Below are 26207 nucleotides of genomic sequence, written 5' to 3'. Positions count from 1 at the left end.
TTCATTAACAGGCTATTAGCGGTGCTCTATAGGCGACCCTGCCAGTCTGCAGTGATAGCAGAGGTGGTTAAAGTTCAGCAACCTCACTGCTGGGCTTTAGTTACATTTGGGGAATCATATGCCTTCAAAGAGGGCGTATAAGACAATTATTTATTATTGCCCACCCGTAATTCTTCAGTAATATGAAGCTGAAGTCAGCTATTCACCAGCTTCTCGTTCAGATTTTCTTGTTCCACCTTAAATGGTGCAGCAGTTCTGATGCCTATGGCCCCGTTGGTTCCGTTTAAGGTGGAATAGCAAATTTAGCTAGCTAGCTACTGAGACACCAGCATACTACTAGCAATGTTTTATGCTTTTTATGAGGAAAAGGACCAAATTACATTGAAATGACATTAAACTAAGATAATACAATGGTTATTGTAATTTTTAACAGAGAAAATTCTCATATTCGTGGGTTTCTTTGGTCGCTTGCGCAGACATCTTGCCAGTTTTTCATTATTCTCATAACACTCCATTTGGAGTGAGTCTCTGAAAAACCTCAGTTTGGGAGTTCATGTAGCCCTAACACTTTGCCCTACCCCTCTATCTCAGGACACACTACCCCTAGGCATGAACATGCAAAACGGAGGGGTAGGGCTAAGTGGTGGGGACAAGGGGTGAAATGGGATTGGGTTTTTTAGTTCAAGGCTTTATAGAAGGAATGACTTTAAAATGTAAAGAAAAAGTAAAAATGCCTGTCATGAGCTTAAAATGTATTTAAACTAGAGCAGACCTCAGAATCAAGTATTGTGCTGCACTAACCCTGCTAGCTTAGCGCTAACATACCATGAAAAACAAACGAGTAATATTATCATAATGCTGGTTTAAAAAACCTTAAGTAATTAACAGATTTCTATAATGCTGTTGCTTTATGGTTTTATGGCCATTTGAACAAAATCAGAAAGTTGAAATGACTTTGCATTTATTCCCACATTTCTATCATGTTAGGATGTTATTGTCTGTTTACCCTTCGCTGGAAGTTCTGACCACAAGTCACTCAGAGCATCATAGTGTGAAGGAATAAGGTTATAATATAATGAGAAATAATAATGCAATAATACAGAATAGTTGTTTTAACAGATGGTTATAATGTGAAAGATTTTGTGTGTAATGCTGTCTATCATTTCCCAGGAAAAGAACATTTATTTTATGCGAAGTTCCTTCTGATAGACAGTAGTTCCAGGGAAGAGATGTTTGCAGTTATCTTAATTACCATATAAGTAAAAAGAAGTAGGTCTTAAAAATAAAGATTTCCACATATTTTTTGGTAGAGCGAGCAAGGAAGAAGAATGAGAGAGCAGAGAGAAGAAGAAAGAGACAGAAAGACCAAGCGTGAGAGTGAGAAAGAGGATATTGACTAGCATATTAAACTGTGTTTCGCTGTGTGACCAGGAGAGTTTGATTTGAATCGATTTTTAAAAATTTCAGTAGTTTTTGACAACGATGATTAAAACAACTGCCATTTTCTGTCATGCAGTAGCACATGTTCATATAGAATATATTATTCAGTTATTTTGTCCATAATGATGCAGGCTGTGTGGAAATTGACACGTTCATGTCTACAAATGCGTTCTTTTGTAGCAACATTTACTAGGTTGAACCAGCTCTGTGAAACATTGGCTAAAATCTCTTTAAACATTTTGAGAAGTTCTGGCGATATTTGTTTAAAGACGCTACATAACATTTGGTTAATAGTTTGAAATGCACGACTGAGCTTGATGTAGCTAATCGAAGCTAGACAAGGTAGAAACCACAATGATGAATGTGCTACCATGCTAACATTAGCACAGTTATACAACAAAAAAATCTACATCTGATCTTTACTGATGATGTGACCTTTCATAGAATTTGGAGTTAAAATTTAGGTCTTTTTGAGTGCTGATGTTTATTGTATGTCTGTGTGACTGCCCTGTGATGGACTGGCGACCTGTCCAGGGTGTTTCCTGCCTTCCGCCCAAAGACTGCTGAAATACACTCCAGCACCACCCATGACCCAGAAGGATAAGCAGTTTAGAAAGTGTGTGTGTGTGTGTGTGTGTGTGTGTGTGTGTGTGTGTGTGTGTGTGTGTGTGTGTGTGTGTGTGTGTGTGTGTGCGCATGCTGATGTTCTGGGATGTGTTTCCAAAGAGCATCCCAGAAGCGCAAAGATCATTGTGAAATGGTAGAGCCAGCATCACTTTAAACACTCACTCTCTCTACCAGTTAAGATGATCTCAATAGTACAAAGCCTGGGGGAAACTAGACCTAATAAAGCATGTCCTACAGTTCTACAGCAGCAGCTACAGTACAATGCATTTGTGGGCGGAGCATAAATGGGTCATTCGTACATTACACAGCTCTGTTAGGATTCCAGCGAGGCGCGTCTCTTAGCTTGTTTTATAAAAAACATTTCCTACACAGGCTCCGAACCCTGGTGGTCCGCACTCGTCCATAGGGGCAGGTTATTCTGGTCTGGCTGTATCTATGTTGCCCGTACTGCAGGCAGCCCCGCTCCGCCTCTGGAGGCTTCGGCAGATTGATCGGACCCTCCGCGCTCTGATGCGCTGCCAGCGTTTTTTCGGAGCGCCGTGCAACAAGTTGAACGAAAGAGGCTGAGGGGATGCTGACTGGAGCCTTTTACAGAAATAGACGGAGCGCATGTACACATGTGAGCGCGCGCACCCACGCAAGAGAGGCAGCCTCTCAACTCCGCTACCGCACTTTACAAGAGGCTCCGTCGCCGCACACGCTGCCAGATAATTGGGCTGTGTGTGTGTGTGTGTGTATGTGTACATATATACACATACAAACTCACAAAGACCCCACACGAGAGAATGAGCATTCGCTCTCCAAGTCAGATGCTTCAAGGTCACTGTAATGTATATGCATACACACAAAGGTGTGTCAGCACACACACACACGCAGAAAAGCACTCGGAAACACACACACACACACACGAGAGTCGTACATATACGAGCTGACCGCCCACACACACCGAGAGACTGGGCTTCATCAGGGCCACAGAGAGTAGAGCTAAACAAGCAGCAGATAAAGTACTATATGTATGTAATATGTGTTTGTGTATACGGATACTTGTCTTCAGCACTTAGTGAGGACTGAATGTCCTCGTAATGCTAGGACATCATGACAAATTCGTGAAGTGAGGACATTTTGACATTTTAAACTAAACTAAATGAGCAGCAAGATTGCGTTTTGGTTGATGAGGATGTGGTTAGGTTTAGGTGTAGTCGTAGGTGTAGTATTGGCTGCAGTGGTGCAGTAGTCCTCAAAAGTATAGCAATGCAAACTTATATGTGTGTGTTTTTCACATATGTTGCGTATGTTCTCTCCCCTGTGCCCAGAACAGGTCACCTTCTACCAAAGGTCACCGTTCTAAGATGCATTTTCTCTCTCTCTCTCTCTCTCTCTCTCTCTCTCTCTCTCTCTCTCTCTCTCTCTCTCTCTCTCAAACTCTCACATTCTCTTTCATTCTCTTACTGTCTTATGTGTTCTCGCTTGCTTTTTCATTTTTTGTGTCTTCATTCTTCTTCTCTCCTCTTTCTCCATCTCTTTTCCTTTCTGTTTCTCTCACTCGCTTGCTCACGTTTTCTCCTGTTCCCTCGCTCTCACCTTTTTTCCCTCTCCCTTTCTCCTTCTCTTCCGTCTTCTTTCTCACCCTTATATTCGCACTCTTTCTCTCTCTTGCTTTCCTTTTCTCTCTGTCCTGTTTTCTTTCTCTGTGCTCTCTTTCTCGCTTTCTCTTTCGCTCACTCTTTCTTTTCTTTATATTCTCTCTCTCTCTTTCTCCTCATCTCTTCCTTTCTTGTCTCTCTTTTTGTCCCGTTTACCTTTCTTTCTTCTTTCTTTCTCTTTTGCTCTTTCTCTTCTCTCTCCTTCTCTCTCCTTTTTTCTTTCTCCTTTTTCTCTCATTCTCTCTCCTTCTCTCTCCTTTTTCTCATTGTTTCTACTTCTTTTTCTCCCATTCTTTCTCCTTTTTCTCTCATTCTTTCTCGTTTTTTTCCTCATTCTTTCTCCTTTGTTCTGTCTCCTCTCTCTCTCTTATTCTTTCTTTTATTCCTATCTTTCTCTCTCTTTCTCTCTCTCCCTCTCTCCCTCTCTGATTGCATCACACGTATCTCTCGTCTTCACCGCCTCCACATCCTATTCAGTGTAATGGTATTTAGTTCCTTAATGTTATTCTAATGACAAACCTCTCAGGAATGCTATGAAAACCTGCGAGTCTTGTTGTAGTAGCTAAAAACTGTGTGTGTGTGTGTGTGTGTGTGTGTTGGTTGTATCTGTTTTAGGCTCGTGAGGAGTTGAGGCCAGTCAGGGAGGATTTTGAAGCCAAGAATAAGCAGCTATTGGAAGAGATGCCCAAATTCTACAACAGCCGCATCGACTACTTTCAGCCCAGCTTCGAGGCGCTTATTCGAGCACAGGTGAGACACACAGACACAGAGACCATAGATCAGCTATTTCCAGCTCAGCCTCGAGACTCTCAGCGGAGAGCAGGTGAGTGGGACTGAGGCTGGGGGCGCATGTTGTGTGCACCCATTTATTGTGAGTAAGAGAGAGAGAGTTGAAGCAAAGCACATGAACACACAAAAGTAGCCCAGTGGTCACTGTACAGGCCACGTTTCCCTATGTCTGTCCCTCCATTCCTTTTTCAGGTCCAGTTGTTTAAATGAAATACACCAGAAGGAAAGTCAGGAATGCACTGCTATAATTGAAGGGGAATTCGACTGATTTTTCAAAATTTCTCCATATCTTAGTCGTTGAAGTTCAAAATGGTTTGATGTGAAATTTTTTATTGTAGAGAAACTCACTGAGTCTGATTTCTTTACAGATAGGAAAGAAGGGGTGATAGGAACCAGGGGTCACGATGTCTACAACACAAATATAACCACTTTATTTTCAATGCAAAAGTTTTTTTGAGTACTATTTTGTCTTGCAACGGCCTGCGTGTACCTCTCCACCATGAATGAATTTAAAAAAAATGGCCAAAACATCATCTCAAAATTAGTGTAAAACAATGTTTCTGATATCAGGCAGCGTATTCTTAATAGTTTCATGCAATAACTTTCTGTGAGGGAGCTTCTAGAGGCATTAAACTCTTCGGACATCTGGTTCCTATCACCACCACTGTGAACACCTCTCAGTAAGTTTCTGTTATGACACCTATTAAATGAAACCTTTTACTTAATGGAACACAGTTTGTCATTTATAATTATCGTCTGTATATCCAGAATCAGTCCAATAATAATAATACATGTTTCCTTTTATTAGCAAAAAACATCTGCACCAATGTATCATATATCACCTATGGACAAAGGTTGTTGTAGTGTAACTACCATCACAGATGTTTCTATTACAGATCTATTTTTTGCAGTCATTTCACAGACTAAATTAAAAAGCTTCGTTCACATTATTACAGACCTACATCACCTAGTTTGTTACAGAAAGGTCTTTAAATGCGAATGAATTTGATCAAATTCTTACATACTACTTATTATTGAACTATATCTAATAACCTCATCAGCTTCTTGTTTTAATTTAATTCTCTCTCACATAAGATCCCCTGCATATTACACTGTGCGAGACTATAAATCAACAACATTAACTTATATTTAGTGACACTCTTTTACAGAGTGTTCATGCTGTGTGTAGAATTATCAGAACGTCTGTGATGACTCACTAAGGCGTTCGGTGGTTGAGGCCCTGACTGCTTATGATTGTTGGCCGATTATGTTAAAAAGACCCCCCTCTAAAACCTGCCCCCCAGCTCCTGTAGTCCATGCACTCCCCCCCCAAATTTTCGCTTCAATTTAGTCGTACTAGTTAGGACTCCCCCAGTCACACGATACCACCAGCACTAGGAGGGCGAAGGCTAACACAGGCTTCCTCAGAGACCTGTAAAGCACCACTGTCAGCTAACAGACGTCTGCGCTGACTAGCATCGCGCTGGTTGATGGGGGGGGGGGAGTGGGGGCCGTCCTACCCACCCAGAGAGAGCGAGGCCAATGGTGCTCTCTTGGACTCTTGGCCACGGATGGCTGTAGCATCACCAGGGATCGGAGTCGCGATCTCCTGATGATAGGGCCAACGCTTAGACGGTTGCCCCATTCAGAAGCCGAGTACTTTTAACATTGAGAGTACAATGGCTAACACCAGCGAAGTGAGCTGGTTTACTAAAAACGCTGTTATTAGCTAATGGAACTGTTTGAGCTAGTGCTTATTTTTACCACATGTAGTGATCTCTCCACACATGACTCACACCTACATGCTTAACTGGAGTTTTTGGGGGGACTTTTTTACCTAACTTACATCACATCCATGGGTTAACGACGGACAACGGTGACAAGCTCACCATCGTCCCCTACGTTGAGCTCCACCTTCACGAGACATTTTACTGGTTTCGAATTTTTTCTCTGTTTGTTCACACTCCGTTAAGTCTATCTTCCCACCCACATTATCCCACAATTTCTCAAGGTGGTTTCCAGACATTCAAGATCACGTCTTGCGCTGAGATCTGTCTCTCTCTCTCTCTCTTTCTCTCTCTCTCTCTCTCTCTCTCTCTCAGTAATCCTCACTGACTCTCTCCACCCAGATCTAATGTGATTAACCCTGACAACCTCATAGAAATGTTGTGCTCACACGGTTCCCTCTTTTTGTATCCTACACACACACACACTGACACACACACACACACTCCCTGCTCTCCTCCTGTCTGTAATGTGATTAACCCCCACAATCCAGCTTCAGCTCAGACTGTACCACTTCAGGAAGTTTGGCTTACTTTGTGTGTGTGTGTGTGTGTGTGTGTGTGTGTGTGTACTCTTCCACATTCAGTCTCACTATTGATGAGCTTGAAAGGGGAATTCCACCATTTTTTCAAAATTTTTGCAGAGATGTAAACGAATTCTCTCAGAGAGGTTTGATGTGAAATGGTTCAGTGCACAGAAACTTAAATTTAGCCCTTTTAGTTAACATCCAAAACCACCAGTGAACCTGCAGGTGTCTTCTGAGGTTTTCTGTGGTTGATAATAAAGAATAGTGACAAATCTGAAGAATACAGGTTTTTAAAAACATCTTTTAGTACAAACTCTCCTCAAAACTATCGTAAAACAGACATCAGGCAGTATATTCATAGTCTTTTCTTGTAAAGACTTTCTGTCAGTAGGTATTTAAACTCTTTGGGCATCTGGTTCCCATAAACACCACTGTGAACAGTTCTGACTCTGAGTTTCTCTTGAATGGAGCATTTTACATCAAATCCCTCTGTAAGACTTGGTTCTCATGTGAATGAGTGAATTATGAATGCAAATTTTGAAAAAACAGTGGAATTTCCCTCTAAATGGAAGAGTACGTCACGCAGTTTACACAGTTATAACCTTGTGATTGTGTCTGTATCAGTATTGCTAGACATAATGTTCATGAAGTTTTGAAAAAAAAACCTTGTTTTTAGCGTGTTTACATGATGGAGCAGTAAGAGCTGCTCTAGTGTGGGTGGAAGGTTAAGTCATAGTGTTCTCCTCTGTAACTCTATGTAATCTAAAATTATTGCTTCCTCCTCATCTTTCGGTACTATTTAAATGTATTATTACCAGCGCTGTGAGACAGTCTTGTCAACATTTGGAACTTTTGTCAAATTTTCTCAAATTTACCCTGAAAAGAGATTTTATTCCTTTTAAAAAGCAGTGCATGTTGTTAGCTATATGAGTGGACAAGAAGCTTCATCAGAATGTGTTTATTACTTTAACACTTTTCATCTGAATATGAAAATTACAATTTCCATAGCGTGGACAGTTTCCAGCTTTCGTTATTGTGATCCAGTGAGAGCAACCGTGACTGCATGTTCCAGCTAATGAGTGTGTATATCAGATACTGTTGTATGCTGAAGTTTGAGCACCACTGGTCACATGACATTATGCTGATTTTCTTAGTAAAAATAACACGTCCTCTACAGAGAACACATTTCTGTACATTTTAATGCACAGATTTAATGCTGTTTAATTGCTAAATTTAATGTAATGAGGGTAAAAAACATGTAGCCTGTGCAAAAGTTATGGCACATTTTATGTTTGATATTTTTGTCTATGTTGAACTGTAAATAGAACATTTCAACATTTACGGAAAAATTCCATGTTTAAGTTTGTTCTCTGTAGAGCAGGGATGTCGAACTCAACCTCTAAAAGGACCATATTAAAAAATCTCAACAAATCTGTGAACCAGAGAAACAAATGTTATTTCATTTTTAATTACTGTAGTGTTTCAAACTCAACTGGCCATCGTTTATTGACAATACGCAATAAATTCAGCAGTAAAATATTGGCGCTGCTAGTGGACCTTTAAATTTTACATGAATACTTTAAATATTCCAAATTTAAATGTCCCCAGGAGCTCAGTCTTTTAAATTTGTCTGTTTGCTTGTACTAGACCTCTGGCATCCATTCTTTGCTGCAAGTTCATTAAGACTTAGGCTCAATTTCTGAGCTGCTGAGCTGACGTTAACTGTTTATATTGGCTGAACTGCAGCTGAAATGCACTTTGGTGATATGACTGGTGTGGAATCGCACAGAATTGTGTGGAATTGAGGTGTAACCACTGTCCCATAGATTGTTGTTGGGGTAAACGAGTCAGAGCACATTACGTTGCAGTTCATGCTGGGGACTGTAGTTCAACGCATTGTGAAACAGCCTAATATTAATAAAAGATTAAAATACTTTTGTGGGCCGGATTGGGTTGTGTCACGGGCCTGTTCTTGCCCGCGGACCTTGTGTTTGACACATGGGCTGTAGAGGATGTGTTAACATGCTTTCACCCAGAAAATCACCAAAGCATGTCATTGACCGGGGGGTGCCCTGAATTTCTCTTCATCCACTTACAAACACGAAAAATGTTGATTGAAAGTGTTGAATCCACAGAGATACAACTGAGAAATAACATCACATTAACTGCATCCTCTTAGGGTTAATAGTTTGTGGACTGTGGATGCTGCTTTGCTGGGGTTGTGCGTAAGTAAAACCAGCCTAATCTTCGCAGCTCCAAAGACAGAGAGGGTCATACAAGGTGTCTCAGCCTCCACCCAATCCAGCCAAGCATGGCCCGCTTAGCCCAGCGATCACCTGCCCTTCCTCTCTGACTTTATCAGGTCAGGAGAGATCAACAGGAGAACTAGCTGCTTTGCGATTTTCCTGCATTAGCGTGGATTTTGAGTCATAGTTCCTATTAGGTCCCCGTCAGTGTAATCTGATTAGCTGATTAGCGAGGAAGCTAGCGTGAATCATTCAGCGTGCATTCACTGCGACCGACAAAGACGCCTTACTGTCAGAGCAGAGCGAGAGTAGGAGGACGAGGGACTGAATGGACTGTACGAGGAGAGAAGTGGGCTGCCTGTGCTGGCTGCTTGCACAGTACGGGGTCAGATGCCTCAGCTCACAGCAGATGAAACAGGGCTTCCTGTTTTGCTGATAATCCTACTTGCGAAGTCATAATTATGAAGCCTTTGTGTTCAATTTCTTTGTAGTCAGAAACATGGTTAGCTAGTTAGCTTACCCGCTTTGTTTTGCTGTATCTTTAACCCTTTGAACGTTTCCCCCACTGTAACAATATACATGAGAAATCTGGAATAAGGTTTTCTTTGGGTGCTATTTTGACTCATAAGGCTCTGTATGTGCCTCTCCACCACCAGTGTTTCAGTTTCTGCCTCTGTTTCAGACTAAGACGTGCGTTAAACCTAAACTTATATGACAATGACAGTAATTAACATACTAATTTCTATAAAGGGACAATAAAACATTATATACTTTATATTTTAATTATAATTTATAATTTGTATATATTTGTATATATAAGATACAAATCATATGTGTGTAAATTATATACACAATGCCACTGAGCAGATCTTCAGTTTAGTCCTACATACATACATGCTGAAGTTAAAATATACCAAACAGCTGTGTTTTGCATAAAACTTGAGCTAGTTAAAGGGAACAGTCTCTTTCCCATCACAACATGACGATATTTACAGCTGCATTATGTAACACTATAAAGCCTGATGTAAAAATGTAAAGGTCGGAGTCGTTGGTTTGGATTTTGCAGTTTTTCGAACCACATCATACGTCTTTAGGTGCTAACATCACATGCACAGGCTCAAAAAGAGGGTCGCGTTCGATGTTTAGGTCTCAAATGCAAAATCAACATTATATACGATGACGATAGAAGATCTTTCACTTACATCATCGGAAGACACGTCCTTCGCCAGGTTTTGACTGAATTCACTTTGAATACTCTTTCAATGCACTCGCAAATGTCAGATTCATCTACTCGGGGAAGAGGTGTGAAGCAAAACTCACGTTACAAAATCTTCCACACTTTCTGTGAAATTACACTGAACTTTAATTAAGAGTTTATAGGTACTTGTACCGGTATAGGTACTTTTTTTTAAAGACATTGTGTCTGGCAGGGTGTTAATTTGCTGGCCTTGCCTTGCTCCAGTGAAGCAGATGCTTTCAGATCTTGTTACTAATCAACTTAAACTATTGCGATTGTCAAAAGTCATGTTTTGAGAGTTTTTTCTCAAGATTTACAAGACCAAAAGTGCCCAGAAGGGTCACCTATTTGCGCTAATTCTGATTTTTCGATTACATTAGGACGTGGCAGGCTGGTCTTTGTGTCCGAACTGCGTGCTAGACTCCCCCAGAGTGATTAGCTGTTACTGATGGGTTTTTCAGAGAAAGAGGCCCTACGGATGACCCGTTCTCATTCAACTAGCCGTATCAGTAGCAAGGAGTAGCTTACCTCTTACACCCCCACACACACACACAGAGCAGTACTTAAGCTATGAGAGGTATGAATAGCACATCAGTGGAGAGAGGAGAATCACTATGTTAAAGAGGCAGAGTGTAGGAGGGCCTCAGAGACTCCATCACACATTACTGTATTTAGACTCTCTATTCAACTCTCCAAACACGCATGTGCTGCAGTGATCAGCAAGCGGGGCTCGAGCAGGACACTCAGAGTGGAGCGGTCAAAGATGTGTGTGTGTGTGTGTGTGTGTGTTCCCCCAGTCCTCGATGGACACATCTTACACACTCTGACTCATAGATCTGCTTGTACTGAGTCTCCTCATCCTGCTGACTCATACAAGCACAGTTGAGAGATTGCCTGTACACAGATAGAAACTGCCCTCAACTGTTTCACTAGAGAGGGAGATACACCACATCACACACTCCTCTTTGACAACTGGATGGACACAGAACAAACACAAGCTCAAACAGTACTGTGCAGAAGTGAGAGGCCATCCTTCATTTATTTCACTTCCAGTCAAAAGTACGTTATTAAGAGATTTCTGAGGAGATCAAATAAGTAATAATAATCCACTTGCATAGGGAAGGGCAAAGTCAAAGTGGGAAAAAAAAGAGTTTGCAGAACTAGAGTTAAAAAGTACTGAGAGAGTCTCCCAACAACCATGTAAGACCTGGTAGCCCACCAGATCAGATAAACAGGACTTTTGTCTTTGACAGGAGAAAATCAAGCTCCACGCTTTCAGACCAAAAAAAAATGTCCATCCTTCCACTGTGAGAAGACAACTCCATGCTGTGGGTCTGAAAGGATGTGTAGCTGTCAAATAAGCCCATAATGTGTTTAGATTACTTGGATCGTGAGAAACAGAAAATGCAGCCAACTTCTAAGACTGAACTTTGGAAGTGTGGGAAAACATCCCTGCAGATTTCTGTGTAAAGCTGAAAGCAAGTCTCACGAAAAGGTCACAGGGTGTACACTAAGCGCTGAGAAATGTGATATTTAGTTTAGCTTCTGTGAAATTTTACATTGAATGTTTTCTGCTGAAACACTGAAGAACGCTGAAAAAAATTAACTTGTTCAGGGCATTTGAAAGGGAACTCATATCTCTCCTAAGTCTGTGTGTGAATAAATGGTCCACTAGGTTACAGTCATTGCTCCCACACTTCAGCACAAACACACTTGTTTTTATACAATGTCTTATATATGTATTTTATTTGATCAAGAACACTGATATTAGAATTAATGCAAAAAAAACAGTACATTGATTGCTGTGTCTGTGTGTTAGCTTGATCATTTCCAAATTTCTCCACGAGGAAGTCTTTACAGTATTTACAGTTACTAAATTAAATCAGGTGCTGCTGCTGAAATTCAACAAATCCATGTGATGGCTGAAATGAAACCAATGTTCTTCTAACTGTATTCCACTAACTAATCTACAAAAGCTAAAAAAAAAAACCCCAAAACGCACCTACTTTCAGGATCTTACGTATATCGCTGCTGTTGGAACAAAACCTCGCATCTCCGTTTTTGATGTTTTTCAGTTTTTGACATAATTTGAAAATACCTGTTGCCTTTTATACTGTATGTAAATTTCATGAAGGGTGGACCAAAAGAAATGACCCTAAATCACTTGGAAAAAAGTCTATATATATATATATATATATATATATATAAAATATTATATGTACATATATATGTATATATAATACAATATGCAAATATACAAGTGTGTGTATATAGATAGATAGATATAGATATATATAGATATAGATACATACACACACACAATCTTTTAATAACCTTTGCACAGGCTACATTTTGTTTTATTTCCTTCAGTATGTTAAATTCAACAAATAAATAATGATAAATAATGAATGTGCAGAAGTTCTCTGTAGAGGAAATTTTAACTTATTTTCACTTACAAAAATCAACAAAATGTCATTTGATCAGGGGCGACCAAACTTTTTCACACCACTGTCTATATACATACATTACTGTGCAAAAGTCTTTGACACCTGGGCACATTATTTGAAACCCATCAGGGCAATAACCTTGTTTTTGCTGGCAAAATCACCATTATCGTTATTATAGATGCCAAAAAAAGAATGAACAGTGAAAAGTAAGAAAAAACAGTGGTTGCTGTTTTTCAGGCTAGTTTAAAGAATAATGTTTGATTCCAGATTTCTCTTTGATACTTCCAGCCATTGCATAGATTTATTAAAAACCTCCACTTGATTAACATAATGAAGTATTGATTTATTAAACCGTTTTGGAAGACAACTACAAATAATACCGGGCTGACAGGAAGAGTTTAGGAATGGTTAAATATACATTGACGTATATAAAATTGTACAATACAATTTACTGTACAAATGTAATTGTATTGTATAAATATAATTAGTATTTATTGTAAAATGTGTTTTTTTATGAGCAAATAAAAGCTTGCTCCATTTATTTAACTAAGATTTTTCATTTTAACCCCAAAGTCTCAAAATGCATTACACAGGAAGATCAGCAAAACATGGGGAAGCTTAAACATCACAGTTTAAATGAAAAAATCTGCTGAATGAAATAACAGTGCAGATACAGTTACCACAGCTTGCGGGCCAGTTTTTCGTACTACAACAACAAAGGATTTTGAATAAAAACAGCGCCCCCACTGAAACGTACTGCATATCCGTTTACTGTGCTGTGTGTTAGTAAACTCTGCGCTAATCCTGGGGTGGCTGTGGCGCTGTTGTGGCTGTAATCTGTTTCCAGGAAATCAACCCTGTGTGTAATAGCTACTGCTGACCACGACGGTTTAAATATCCGATAGCCGAGGTTCACGTTAACCCGTCGTTGCTTTTGAAACGTTGATACATTTGCACAAAGTAATTTGCGGAATTTATGACCATGTTGTAAATATTTTAAGCAAAGGCTGTAGGTGTAGACTGACATAATGTATATATGTGTAGGACTGCGCTCGGTTGCCCACAGCCAGCCCCTTTGGCACCCGTGTGGAGCACCATCCTTCTTCGTCAGTCTTTTTGGCCGTATGAAGGTCCTGTCCGCTAGCCCCCTGTTTCCCCGCGCTGCTCCCACGTGCTGCCCTGTAAACGGCCCGTCAGGCCAGGCTTGATGTGGTGAGGGAGCGGCAGTTAGGCGCATAAACAGGACAGAGCAGTATCCGCTTCGAGCAAACCCTGGGCAGGAACTGGTCTCTCTAGATCACAGAATGGCACCGGCTCCGAGTGATCTCCTGATTACAGCTCGGGATAATAAGCAAAGACAGACGACCGTTTGACTTCTGGCCAGGATAAATGATGATGCCTACTAACACACATCCAAAAATGTTTATTGGTGTGCAGTGGTCCTACTTCCTGCAAAAAAAAATGGATTGGTGTTTGAGGTGGAGGGCTGAGGAAGTTGTTTGGTGAGTGAATGATTGTGTATAAAGGTTATACAGGAGAAAAGCCTCGCCTTATCGTTCACTCACAAAACTTTTTAAGTCTGAACTCTGTTCACTGACATTTAAAGGAGTAGTTCATTCAAAAAAGAAATCCCCTCACCCCAAACGTAGACGTGTTTGGCGTGTCAAGTCAAGTTTGCTTCTTTAGCCTGAAGCTACGAGGCTAAAAAACAAGTAACTTGCCGCAAATGGTGTCAAATTATTAAGTAATCCCAAACAGACACGTTTGTGTGCTTTCTGACACAGCAGTAGTATCTGTAAAAATGGACAACAGACTTAATTCAGTCTTCAAGATGGCTGCTGCTACTGTTTTTAGCTATGCAGTGTTCTTAGGCTTTAATAAATATGTAGAGTTCAGCGCTAATCAGTGCACGAGCTTCCTTTATTTATTTATTTTGCTTCATGAGCCTCATAGCTCCAGTGCAAAACTAAAGGAGAAAACTTGTCTTGACTCATTGCTTAAATTTGGGGGAAATTGCGTACATTTTGCAAATTATTTCTGTAAGGGGGTTCCGGAGTGATGGTGTTGGGAGATTGCAAGTTCGATCCCCAGTGATGCACAACCATCCATGGCTTGGAGTCCATGAGAGCACAGCTGACTGGGAGAAATGATCCTCCCACTCCCCCCCATCATTCAGCATGGTGATGGTGCCAGTGTTGGCATCTGTTTGCTGACAACAAAGTTAGCAGTTAGTGTTCTCCTCCAAGTGCATTGAGCTAACACCTGACAACTGACACCTTTCTGTCCCCAGTGTCCTCTTTTTTGGAAACCAAAATATGGTCATTTTATGTAACATGGAAACACGTCTAGGGGAAAATTTGCTCCTTTGCTGCTGGATTGTGGTGAAATCCACTATGAACAAGGCCCAGAAGGTCCTCAAGCCTTCTTGACATCTGGGGTATAAGCAGTAACAGAAGCAAAACAAAGCTAGGTTGCAAAATACTACTGTTAACTAGCTGAGCTGTTTTCTCTTGCAAGAGGTGAAGCTTTCTCTGCACACATGACTCATATCTACAAGTTTTTTGTGGCACTTTTCGTTTATACTAACTTGCGTTACATTTTTGTGCTTTTGTCAGGCTTGTTGTCTGTCAGACAGTTTTGACAAGCGCACCGTCGCCCCCTACTTTGCGCTCGTTGGACTGGTTTAGAAATTTTACACTTAGTTTGTTCCCGTTCTTAGTCTACGTTCCTGCCCACATGTAGCCGACAATTTCTCATGGTCGTCCCCAGATGTTTATGAGATCACATCTGGCTGCCTAGCTAGCGGCTGGAATTGGCCATGACTCAGTTCAGGAGAAAATTTGTTTAGAAAAATCTTTAAGATGCCACTGAGAGCCATTCAGCGTCCTCAGTCCCAGTCTTGGCTAATCTGACTGAAAGGGCCACAGACTGGCACAGCGTACAGTAAGTGTGCGAGTGTGCGGGTACAGTACGCTGTGAGCGGTAGCATGAATAAATCTGTGCTCTGAGTGCGTGTGTGGGTTTGCACTGTATTTCCCAGCGCTTTCATTGGCGGCCCACTCCTCTTGGAGTCTTGTAATGTGATTAAAGGCTATTAATCATCAAAGCGTCTCTCGCGGGACCCCTGACTCACGGGCCGGGGGAAGAGCAGGGGCGGGACGTGTCAGAAAAGCTTTCAGCCGACACTCGCTCTCTCCCTCTCACACCAAACGCAGCTGAAGAGACAGGGTCACTACCACCCAAGAGCGAGGAGCACTCTCTTTAATACCATATCACCATCACCATTCGTATCACTACGGCCCAACTGATACGCTGACTGGCTGATAAAATCAGCCGATATCAAGGATCTACAGGTTGATTTGATATCAGTGATTTCTTTACTAATATTTTTATCGGCAGTGTCTTAGATTATAATGTAGCTTTCTGTTCATTAGTTTGTTCTATTGGTTCTGACCGTATTAAATAATCAACCAGTTTTATTGAATAACAAAAGTTTTAGCTCCTTAAAATCAGTATTGTGACAGTTTTCTTATTGTTCAGGCATCATGCAGAGAAAATACCAAACTGTGATAAATGAATTTAGTGATATGTCTGGCAGTATAGAAAACAGAGTGGTAAATGGACGATTTGGTCACAGAATGACCTGCATTATTTGAAGTTAGTGAGGTCACTATCAGAGCAGGACGCTGAGAGGTCAGCTGCTCTGAAAGTTCAGGATTTATAGTTTCTCTGCTCTGTGCAGATCTGAGTTGTGAGTTCAGAAGCTCTGGTGTTTCTGCCGTGTTCCACATGCTGATGTGAAGATCTTCAATGTAACTTCTCTCCTCATTTCTCTCTCTCTCCCCTTTTCTCTGCTATTCTCTCTCTCTCTCTCTCTCTCTCTCTCTCTAATATATATATATATATATATATATATATATATATATATATATATATATATATATATATATTAATATTATACACCCTCATCTCTTTTTTCTCTCTTCTTTCTTTTTCCTCTTCTCTAATTTCTCACATTGTCTTTTTTACTTTCCTTTGTTCTTTTTTTTTCTAATTTCTTATTTTTCTCTCTCTCTTTATCTCCATTTGTTTTTTCTTTTTCTCTTTCTCTTTCGTTCGTTTTTCTCTTCCTTTCTCCAATTATCCTTACTTGCTTTCTTTCTTTTTCTTTTTTATTCTCCCACTTTTTCCTTGGCCTGTTTTTAATCTATCTCTTTTGTTTCTGTCTCTCACTCTCTCACTGTTCTCCTAATGGCTTTCTTTCTTTTTCTTTTTTTTTCACTCTTGTCTCTTTTTAACATCTTTCTTTCTCTGTTTCACTCTCTCACTCTTCCTGATTGTGTTTTTTTTTCTCTCTCTCTCTCTCTCTCTCTCTCTCTCTCTCTCTCTCTCTCTCTCTCAGGTCGTGTACTTCACAGAGATGCACAAGATCTTCAGCGAGTTGACTGATCAGATTGATCAGGGTGGTCTGACGGACGAAGAGAGAGAACAGCAGAACGAGACGAAGCTAAACGAGTTGCGTGCTCTGTCCATCGTAGCTGACGACTGAGAAAAGTGAATGTTCAGCCTGTTTGTTCTTTTTCTTATACCTTTTCCCAAACGCGTTGTTTGTTGATAGTCAGATGATCGTTAGTCTCAGTCATCCGATGAACTGTGAACGATTACCAGTTGAATAGATGTAGAATTTAACTTATTTATTCTGTTACTTCTACTTTCGTTGATAAGGTGACTAATGAATTTACTTTAGATCTTTCATTGTTATAGTCTATCAGACTTTCTGATCAGACATAGATTACAGTTATATTTAAAGTCTACTAACAAGGAATCAGACAAATATACCATGTAATAAGAATCTGGGTTGAGGAACAAACTTCCCCTTTTTATGTAACTAAAATATTTGTTTGGAAAATGAAAGAAGAAGAATGTCTTAAAGTAGAGCATCACTGGAATTGTGCGTATACTTTATTCTCGGCAGATGATTTCAGACTGTGTTGAAGTGGTTCAGTGTACATTAACGGCACTGGTTCATTCCACGAAAAGCAACTCTGCATTTACATCCCCATCACAATAAAGGTCACATCAAATATATTCAAATGATCAGCACACAACTTTATTTGATATAGACGTAAAGTGTTCAGTGAACGTTTATTCACTTTAGATTCTCCAGCTGTCTCAAAGTTCACTAAACTGAAGTGTCTGAAGTTGTAGTTCATGAACGTACTTGAAAAATCAGTTGATCAGTACTGTAGCGCCCTCTTCTGTCAGAAACAAAACATCCGTTCTTTCAGCCTTTACAGAAACTGACTTTTTGTGTTCCTAGTAGATGTTCTTTGTGTGTGGTGCTTTTAAACATTATAGCCTTTAAAAATATTCATTTTGCTGCATTTACCAGTTTCTACAGCCATAACAGTTTTGGATTATGTTCAGGACCAATCAAGCAAGCAAGTGCATCTTCATTTTCATTTTGTTTGGAAGTGTAACTAGGAATAATCCAAAGTGTAATGAAGTAATGACAATCGTCAAACGTTGATTTTTGTGCACTGTAGCGTCAGTCATTTATGGTGGTTTGATAATGTTTGGGTTTGAAATGGTGTTAAAATATGTGCCTTTAGTGTTTGGTTTCGTTCTGTCTCAGGACTTGGCTTCAGGCTAAATGAATGTTCTGATGTTCCTGATTTGCAAACCTGCCTGTAAAGCAGAATTCCATCAATGTTTCTAATGTATGGATAGTTTTGTTGAGGGGTTCAGAGTGGTTTAATGTGCAGTATAGAGAAACTTCCCAGCTCAGGTTTCTTTAGTGGCGCTGGTCGTAACAAGAGGTCACAATATCTATCAAACAGATCCATTTTATTTACTGTCCAAAATAACCAGTGAACCTACACACGCCCTGAGTTTTATATGTAATGTTGATGAAGCTGAAAAAATACTTTTCTTTGGGGCCCGTCTGTCCTTACAGCTCCATGTACCTCTCTACTGTGACTGGATATTAAAAACACTATCAGTGTCCTCTCAAAGTATCAGAGAGGATATTCATACTCACCTCTCTGTGAGGGAGTTTAGAGGCATTAAACTCTTCAGATGTCTGGTTCCCATCACCATCACTGTGAACAGTTCTGACTCAGCTGATGTGAAATGCTTCATACAAACTTTGAAACATTGGTGGAATTCCACTTAGTCTCACTCATACATCCTTTGCTAAGACCTTGAGTACAACAGCCTTCTGCTTCTTTTCTGTTTTGTGTTGATTGTAATCCCAGTTTGCAAGTCCTTTGAAACGTGTAACATTTGTATTGGTCATTTTATATCTGTCCTGTAAAGTCCTTAAATAAATTGGTTGCTAAAATACCTGAAACATACTTTTTTTAACCAGCTTACCAAAGACCTAGAAGCAGCTTCTCACCCACATATTTCCCAAAGGAAATGAAATAGTCTAAGCTAATCATCTTTAAGAATTGTGAATACCACCATTTTTGCCTAATACAACACATATTCCACATTAAAATGCACAGATGTTGTATTATCTTTATTCATCACTACCTTGACTGCAATTTGTGTAACAGTTCATAAGCTGCAGGTTTACTCTTCATTATGTACAGCTTAAAATGTGCACATTTACAGTTCATGTTTATAATACACGCTGCATAAATTACACACAAGACAAACTCACTTTGTAGTACCTTTTGATGAAACGAGAAATGGACAGTTTTGTTCAAAAACACACTTTGCATGGATTTTAAAAATGAAAACATCTGCAATATGATCAGAAAATATTAGCGAAAGCTACCTAATGTTGACTGACTGTGCCTCCTGGAAACATCCAATCCCAGAACTTGTCACTTGTACGGTAGTGTAACAGTGCGGTGAACAGAGTTGAATGCAGCAGCATTATAACTGCCTGAACGACCTTAGTGCAAATAATGGTGGCTGAACAGAAAAGCGAAGCAGGATAAAGTTCAAAATGATGTTTCACCAACTGGGATGGCCTGGCAGCCTGTCCAGGGTGTTTTTTTGCCTTCTGTCCAGTGAGCGCTGGGGCTCTAACGCCCCCACGACCCAGGAGAACAAGCGGCTTGGAAGATGAATGGAAAAACTGAAAAAACTGACAAAACCTCCAAAATGGTAACTTTACAGGAGAAGGAAAAAACCTACTTTTAATGTAAATCAATAGAACTAGAATTTGTTCATGCAATTTTGGGATGTTTCTTTTGGTCCATTCATCATGAAATTTACACACAATATAAAGGGCAACAGGCACTTTTAAATTATGTCAAGAACTGAAAAATGACATGAAATGGAGATACAAAGTTTTCTAACAGCAGCACAATGTTTCACAACCAGGTCAACCTGTTGAAGTTCTTACTGTTTTGCTATACTGTTAAATTGTAAATATGTAACTGCATAAGGAATTACAGGCACATAGCATTAAAAAAAAACATGGCAAAATGTTTTTTCCTCCCAGAAAAAGACTGTACACAGCAAAAACTATCAAATTCAAACCATAATAAAATATCAACAAGCTGCGAGTGAGAAATCATTCATATAAAACCACGGCTTGCTTTTGTTATCTCTGGTGAACAGATTAATTCTTTGAAGTCTACAGTTATTACAGTCATTTTGCTGTACTGTTCAGTTGTAATTATGTAATAACAAAATTACACAGTCACAAAATTTAAATTCAGGCTCAATTTACACAGAAAATCATTTTCTATTTGTTTCAGTTTCAAGAAAAATGGTAAAAAATATAAAGGATGTTTTTTCCACCTGCAAAACAAAACTGCACACAATTTTTCATCAAATTCATATCACAAAAATATCTCAGCTTCTACTTACAAATTTGGGATCAACTGAAAGTTTAAAATCTGCATTTTTGACAGAATTTCTCGTTTCAATGAGCTCTGAGTGAGAAATAACTGACCAACTCATAACATGCTTTTGTTATAGTTGACAGTAACTGTCTTCTAGGGGTTAAAGGTTAGCATGTTTTCCAGGTGCAGCTCCACATTTTAGGGAACATTTGCTTGAGTTTTATCCGTCAACCAACCAGTTTGCTTCCTTGTTTTTGCATTGGTTATATACACAACCAGCTAAGAATGGATGTTGTTGAATGTGAAAATAGTTTAACAGCAGCAGCTCACTGACCACGTGTGTCCCCAGAGGTCTTTGTTCAACAGCTTATGAGCCATAATTTGATTTCATAGTGTATTTCCAGTTCAGCAGGAAGTCGACTGTTAGCTTAGCTATAAAGGTTAATAGTGAAGTCCTGTACCGGCTCTTTAGGCCGCTTTGCTGTACATCTGTGCAATCTGTTCACTGAAGACTCTGCGCAGGTCCACTCGTCTGCTCTTCAGGGTGGGGGTGAGGAGACCGTTACTCACACTGAACATCTCAGGGTGCAGATACAAGTCCCTCACCTGAAACAAACACAGAAGATGGTGAGAGTTTGGCCACCTGCTGCACTGTCCAGGAGCCTCTTTCTGCAGACCCCTTAGTGGCCATTCTGCTGGAATGTGGTGGAATGGAAATCGACTTTCTAAAAATTAATATCTAATAAAGTTTTTTTTTTTATATCATGGGATTAATATAACCTGAGATTATTTCTGTGGTTAATGTTACAGCATGGTGTTAATATAACCTGAGATTATTTCTGTGGTTAATGTTATATCATGGGATTAATATAACCTGAGATTATTTCTATGGTTAATGTTATATCATGGGATTAATATAACCTGAGATTATTTCTATGGTTAATGTTATATCATGGGATTAATATAACCTGAGATTATTTCTATGGTTAATGTTATATCATGGGATTAATATAACCTGAGATTATTTCTATGGTTAATATTATAGCGTGGGATTAATAGAACCTGAGATTATTTCTATGGTTAATATTATAGTGTGGGATTAATGTAACCTGAGATTATTGCTATGGCTAATTATATAACATGGGATTAATAGAACCTGAGATTATTTCTATGGTTTGTTATATAAAAGGTAAAAGGTGCCAAAATTTTTAGAGATGCATGAGTTAGCAGTCTGTAAAAACACCGACACAGTGGATTCAGATGGGATTAAAATCACAAAGGAATAGTAATTACATTATTCCACCTCCACATGTAAAACTAATCCTGTGAAAACTGAGTTTAAGAAATCTGGTAATTGAGAATTTCATATTCCCACCATATTTGATAACTGACAGTCATATCAGTCAGTAAAATTGTTGTGGCCCCTTTCACTTCTGACTAAACTGTACTGGCTGATATTATGTAGAGGTATTTTTAGCTCTTTCCTCTCAGGGCTCTGTTCTTTACAGAACCTTTGTAGAACTTTAACCCAGCCCTTTAAACTAAGGCACTTCTCATCTACATTCAACTGTTTAAACTTAACATCTCAGGATGCAGACTGAAGCAGAGTGGGTTCAAGATAATAACTGCATATAATTAAGGCATTATATGTACAATTTTGTATATTCACTTATCACAGTGAATTTTAGAATTTAATAATATGATCCACCAATATCTGTTCTTGCAGTGTATTTACCAAATTAATGACTACATATAGTAATACATGGAAACTGCTGTAAACGGGATTATGTAACCGTAAGGCTTCAATCTTTAGACTGTCTCCAACGGAGATAAACTCAAACTGCAGTAACGTCTCTGAAATGTAAATTCTGTGGGTCCACACTTCAGTTCCTCATTCGTACAACTACATAACTAACACTGTTTGCATGTTTTACCTGCTCAAATGACTTCAGTCCTGCCTCTTTCCCCACTGCTGTCATGTCCTCAAGCACTGCTTTCTTCACGTCCTGCAGGTTAAGCAGAGAAACACAACAATGTCAGAGTCATAAAACCTCATATCTCAGAAATGCTAACTTTCTCTAATTTAATATGTTAATACATTAATATTTTATTCCAAATCATTTTGGGCCATTTCTGTTGGTCCAACACAATGTGTGGTAAAAAAAAGGTTCAATAACGATGCTAATAAAACTCACGGGATTCTGACAGAGCTCCTCATAAGATCCCACAATTCCTCTCCCTTTGGCCCAGCCAACGAACACTTCTGGGTCTGGGACCACAATTCCTATCAGATAAGACTGAAAACAGACAAGAAGACTTTGGTGAATGAAAAAGCTTTTAAAGAAGCGACTGCATGTTTGACAGAATGATTCTAACACCTGCTGTTAATGTGTGTCCATCTATGAACTGACCTGAAGACTGTCTCCGTGCACAAACACCTGCAGCACAGGTACACAGCGCATGTAAACGTTCTCGATCTTCTCGGGAGCGATGTATTCTCCCTGGGACAGTTTAAAGATGTGCTTTTTCCTGTCTATGATTTGCAGAGTCCCGTTCTAACAGAGCAGACAACAATCATATCGTTATGAGCAGATAAAACTGATTATAAACATAATTAGTAATACAAAGTATTAGATAACAGTACTACAATGTCAAAAGTTTGGGGACACTCAGACGCACCACTCAAGCACAAAATGTCTGATCAGCCCGATCTCATATTACATGCTAAGCTGGCCATAAATTTTGGAGCAATACAGTCAGTGGATTGAGAAAAGTTAATGAAGTTTACAGCAGCGCGTCCTTAAAGGTTTTTCTTTTAAAATTTTCTTTGATGCATTCAGTGGCTTTAAGTGAGATGTTTCTCATTGGTCTGTCTTTGTTGTAGCCCTGTTTTTAAAACTACCTGCCATTAAATCCTTAACAGTCTGTGGTGGGTTACTTTGCTTGTCAGTCAAATGGTCCCTTTCCTGCTGTAGCAGGTGGTTTGTTCCTTCATTAAGGAGCCTCTCTGATGATAGAAGTTTGGCTTGTGAAACTAGAAAGACACCTTACTTTGTTTTTTACATTTGAATACATTTGAATACAAAGCTGAAACAACTATGTACAAATGCTTTGAGTCTTCTTTGTTTTGCAGAGCAGAAAATCTACATAATGAAACCTGGATAAAACGGACAAAAAACAAGCTCATTTGTAGTAAAAACATTTTGAAAAGTTTCCCCCAAACCTTTAACAGACTCTGTTTCTGAACCGTGTGTTCTTCACTCACCGGCAGCCACTGTCCCACATCTCCAGTGTGCAGCCAGCCTTCACCGTCCAGAGCTTCCGCCGTCCTCTCCTGATCATGCAGGTAACCCCGAAACACACTGGGTCCCTGAACACAGATCTGATACACACAGACACACAAACACAGATGTTATAAATGACATTAGTATATTTGTCTGTTAAACTAAGCTTCACTGTAGATCTCCTTCCTGTGATTTTCACTAAGATGACAAAGCGAGTCTTTACCTCTCCTTGTCCATTTTTGGCGTAGTAGTTCATGTCTGGAATGTCAGTCAGTTTCACCCTGGCGCAGGGAAGAGGAGCTCCAACATGGCCTGAAACACACAATTGAACACACTGCATCAGCCTCAAACACAGTTACAGTTATCATTGTTGATAAAAGCAGGTTTTCATTTTAGAGGAATTATTTCTGACACAGCTCAGTGAAAACAGTGGAGAAATTCTGTAGAAAGTACAGATTCTAAACACTCCATTGACACCACATTTGTGTTTATAACACAAACATGTGTTTTTTTTTAAGAGGAGACTTTTATTATGATATCGGTTGTTTTCTGACACTGGAAACAAATGAAAAAAAAGACGGAAGTGAAGAGTCAAACCTGTCAATACAGAATGTGCATTGAAAGTAATTGGTTTCATTTGTTCGTTACCTTCTAATTAATTATGTAATTACATTAAATTCTATAGCAAAAATCACAGTAATAACAATACTAACTATTCAACCAGCCTGAGGAGAGAATCTCTCTTCTAAGAATATCATCATTCATAGAAAATAATCAAAATGTCAAAATACTAGTCAGAAAAAAAAACACAATTACATATTTTCCCCAAATTGTTCAGCCCTAATCATATATACAGGTTTTGGTGGGGGTTGGTGTTACCTGCAGTCCAGTCTCCAGGCATAGAGAAGGTACAGCCAGCTGTGCACTCAGTTTGACCATAGCCCTCAAAAATCTGCAAATGCATACAAACAGCAGCACATTGGTTAAGCCTGTTAACCCCAGTATACCAGCATAGTGAACACTGCACAGCCTGTTCTAGTCTAGTCCATTGCAGACATATATATTATGGACGTACACGGATACTCGAGTGCTCAGTTAACCATTCAGGTGCCAATATTCAAATACCAAAAATCACTATTTGGGTATTTATCAGGTTTCATTACAGGAAGAGATAGTGCAGCTTTATCGCTAACTAGCCTAAATAAGTTACTCTAGCTCACCTGCGTCAGGCTCCCATCCTTGCAGGCCAAAACACTACAGACTTCAGCACTCTGCCTCATTAAAACACACCTGATTCAGCTCATCAGCTAATTAGCAAGGCCTTGAACTGAATTCAGAGTGTTAGATGAGGGTGAACCATAATCTCTGCAGCACTTTGGCCCAGAAGGTCCCCAGTTTGACATGCCTGCTCTAGCTAATGTTAGTTTGTTCCAGAAACAATGAAAAGATATTTTTCTAACAAACTAATTCGGCACATTGTTCACTGAGGATAAAACACCTCATGTAGAAGAATGGGTCTCCATCAGGTTCCAAAGTTGTACCTGTAGTTTAGCTTATTAGCTCATCTGAAGCAGCCTTCGTTACTCATTCAACACTAAAATCTCCAGACTTCCCACAGCTATTTTTGAATAATATATAAAATAAACAGGTGCAACACCAGTGATGTCAGCTAAAAATTAAGCCTACAGACCTACATTGATCTCGGCCAAAGCTGTACTTTGTCCGTTCATTAACTCTCACTCTACCAGAATTTCTGAATTAGTTGGAAATCTCTAATATACACCCACACTTACACTGTAGGGATGCATAATGTATTGTTGGTTAATCATTATCACGATGTTAACTTATGAAACACTGATGTAACAGAAGGCTACAATATGCTATTGTATACAATTGTTTTTTTAACAATCACACAGTTCCAGTTCTGCAGTATTAATGCACCCCAAAAAAGATTTTTTTTTGTTTAAAACAGTGCAGGTCATGCCACATTAGTGCTTAACCAATGCATTTTAATATACTGCAAAGGTCATCACAATCAAAATGTGTAGTGATTTAACCACAGTCCTAGTTTTTTGTCTATGTGCAGCCCTAAAACACAGGAGGAAGATCTTTTCTCACCAGGCAGCCCAGCGTGGCTCTGAGGAAGGAGAGGACAGTGGGGGAGATCGGAGCGGATGCAGTCAGGATGAACCGCAGATTCCCCCCAAGACTGGCCTACAGTGAGGGGGAGAGAGAGAGAAGTAAAAGTATTTCATCTAATTACTTGGTCTCATGTACAGAGATGAAGGTTATCATATAACACAAAATTAAATCGTCAGTAAATCAATATTTGTCATTATGAGATTTAGCGAGAGAGAGAGAGAGAGAGAGAGAGAGAG

At 39.5% G+C, this 26207-nt stretch overlaps 2 protein-coding genes across 3 annotated transcripts in view; one reads left to right on the top strand and one right to left on the bottom strand.

Moving 5' to 3' along the window:
* Positions 1 to 19085, top strand: part of bin3 (bridging integrator 3) — a 73252-nt gene extending 54167 nt beyond the window's left edge. For both annotated transcript variants that reach the window (XM_036578521.1, XM_036578522.1), the window contains exons 8-9: positions 4326 to 4460; positions 17143 to 19085. In XM_036578521.1, coding sequence (XP_036434414.1) covers positions 4326 to 4460; positions 17143 to 17289 — 282 coding nt within the window. In that variant the 3' untranslated portion in view covers positions 17290 to 19085. The remainder of the gene's footprint in view (positions 1 to 4325; positions 4461 to 17142) is intronic.
* Positions 19086 to 19250: 165 nt separating this feature from the next.
* The window catches only part of acsl2 (acyl-CoA synthetase long chain family member 2), a 39834-nt gene continuing 32877 nt past the window's right edge, over positions 19251 to 26207 (bottom strand). The window contains exons 14-21 of the mRNA XM_036578519.1: positions 25948 to 26043; positions 24709 to 24781; positions 24053 to 24141; positions 23811 to 23927; positions 22957 to 23100; positions 22741 to 22842; positions 22480 to 22551; positions 19251 to 21151 (exon numbers count right to left, since the gene is read on the bottom strand). Coding sequence (XP_036434412.1) covers positions 21014 to 21151; positions 22480 to 22551; positions 22741 to 22842; positions 22957 to 23100; positions 23811 to 23927; positions 24053 to 24141; positions 24709 to 24781; positions 25948 to 26043 — 831 coding nt within the window. The 3' untranslated portion in view covers positions 19251 to 21013. The remainder of the gene's footprint in view (positions 21152 to 22479; positions 22552 to 22740; positions 22843 to 22956; positions 23101 to 23810; positions 23928 to 24052; positions 24142 to 24708; positions 24782 to 25947; positions 26044 to 26207) is intronic.

Source organism: Colossoma macropomum, unplaced genomic scaffold (assembly GCF_904425465.1).
Source record: "Colossoma macropomum unplaced genomic scaffold, Colossoma_macropomum, whole genome shotgun sequence".
NCBI classification, from domain to species: Eukaryota; Metazoa; Chordata; class Actinopteri; order Characiformes; family Serrasalmidae; genus Colossoma; species Colossoma macropomum.
The sequence above is the reverse complement of the archived record's forward strand: the minus strand, read 5'-3'. Positions and strand labels throughout refer to the sequence as shown.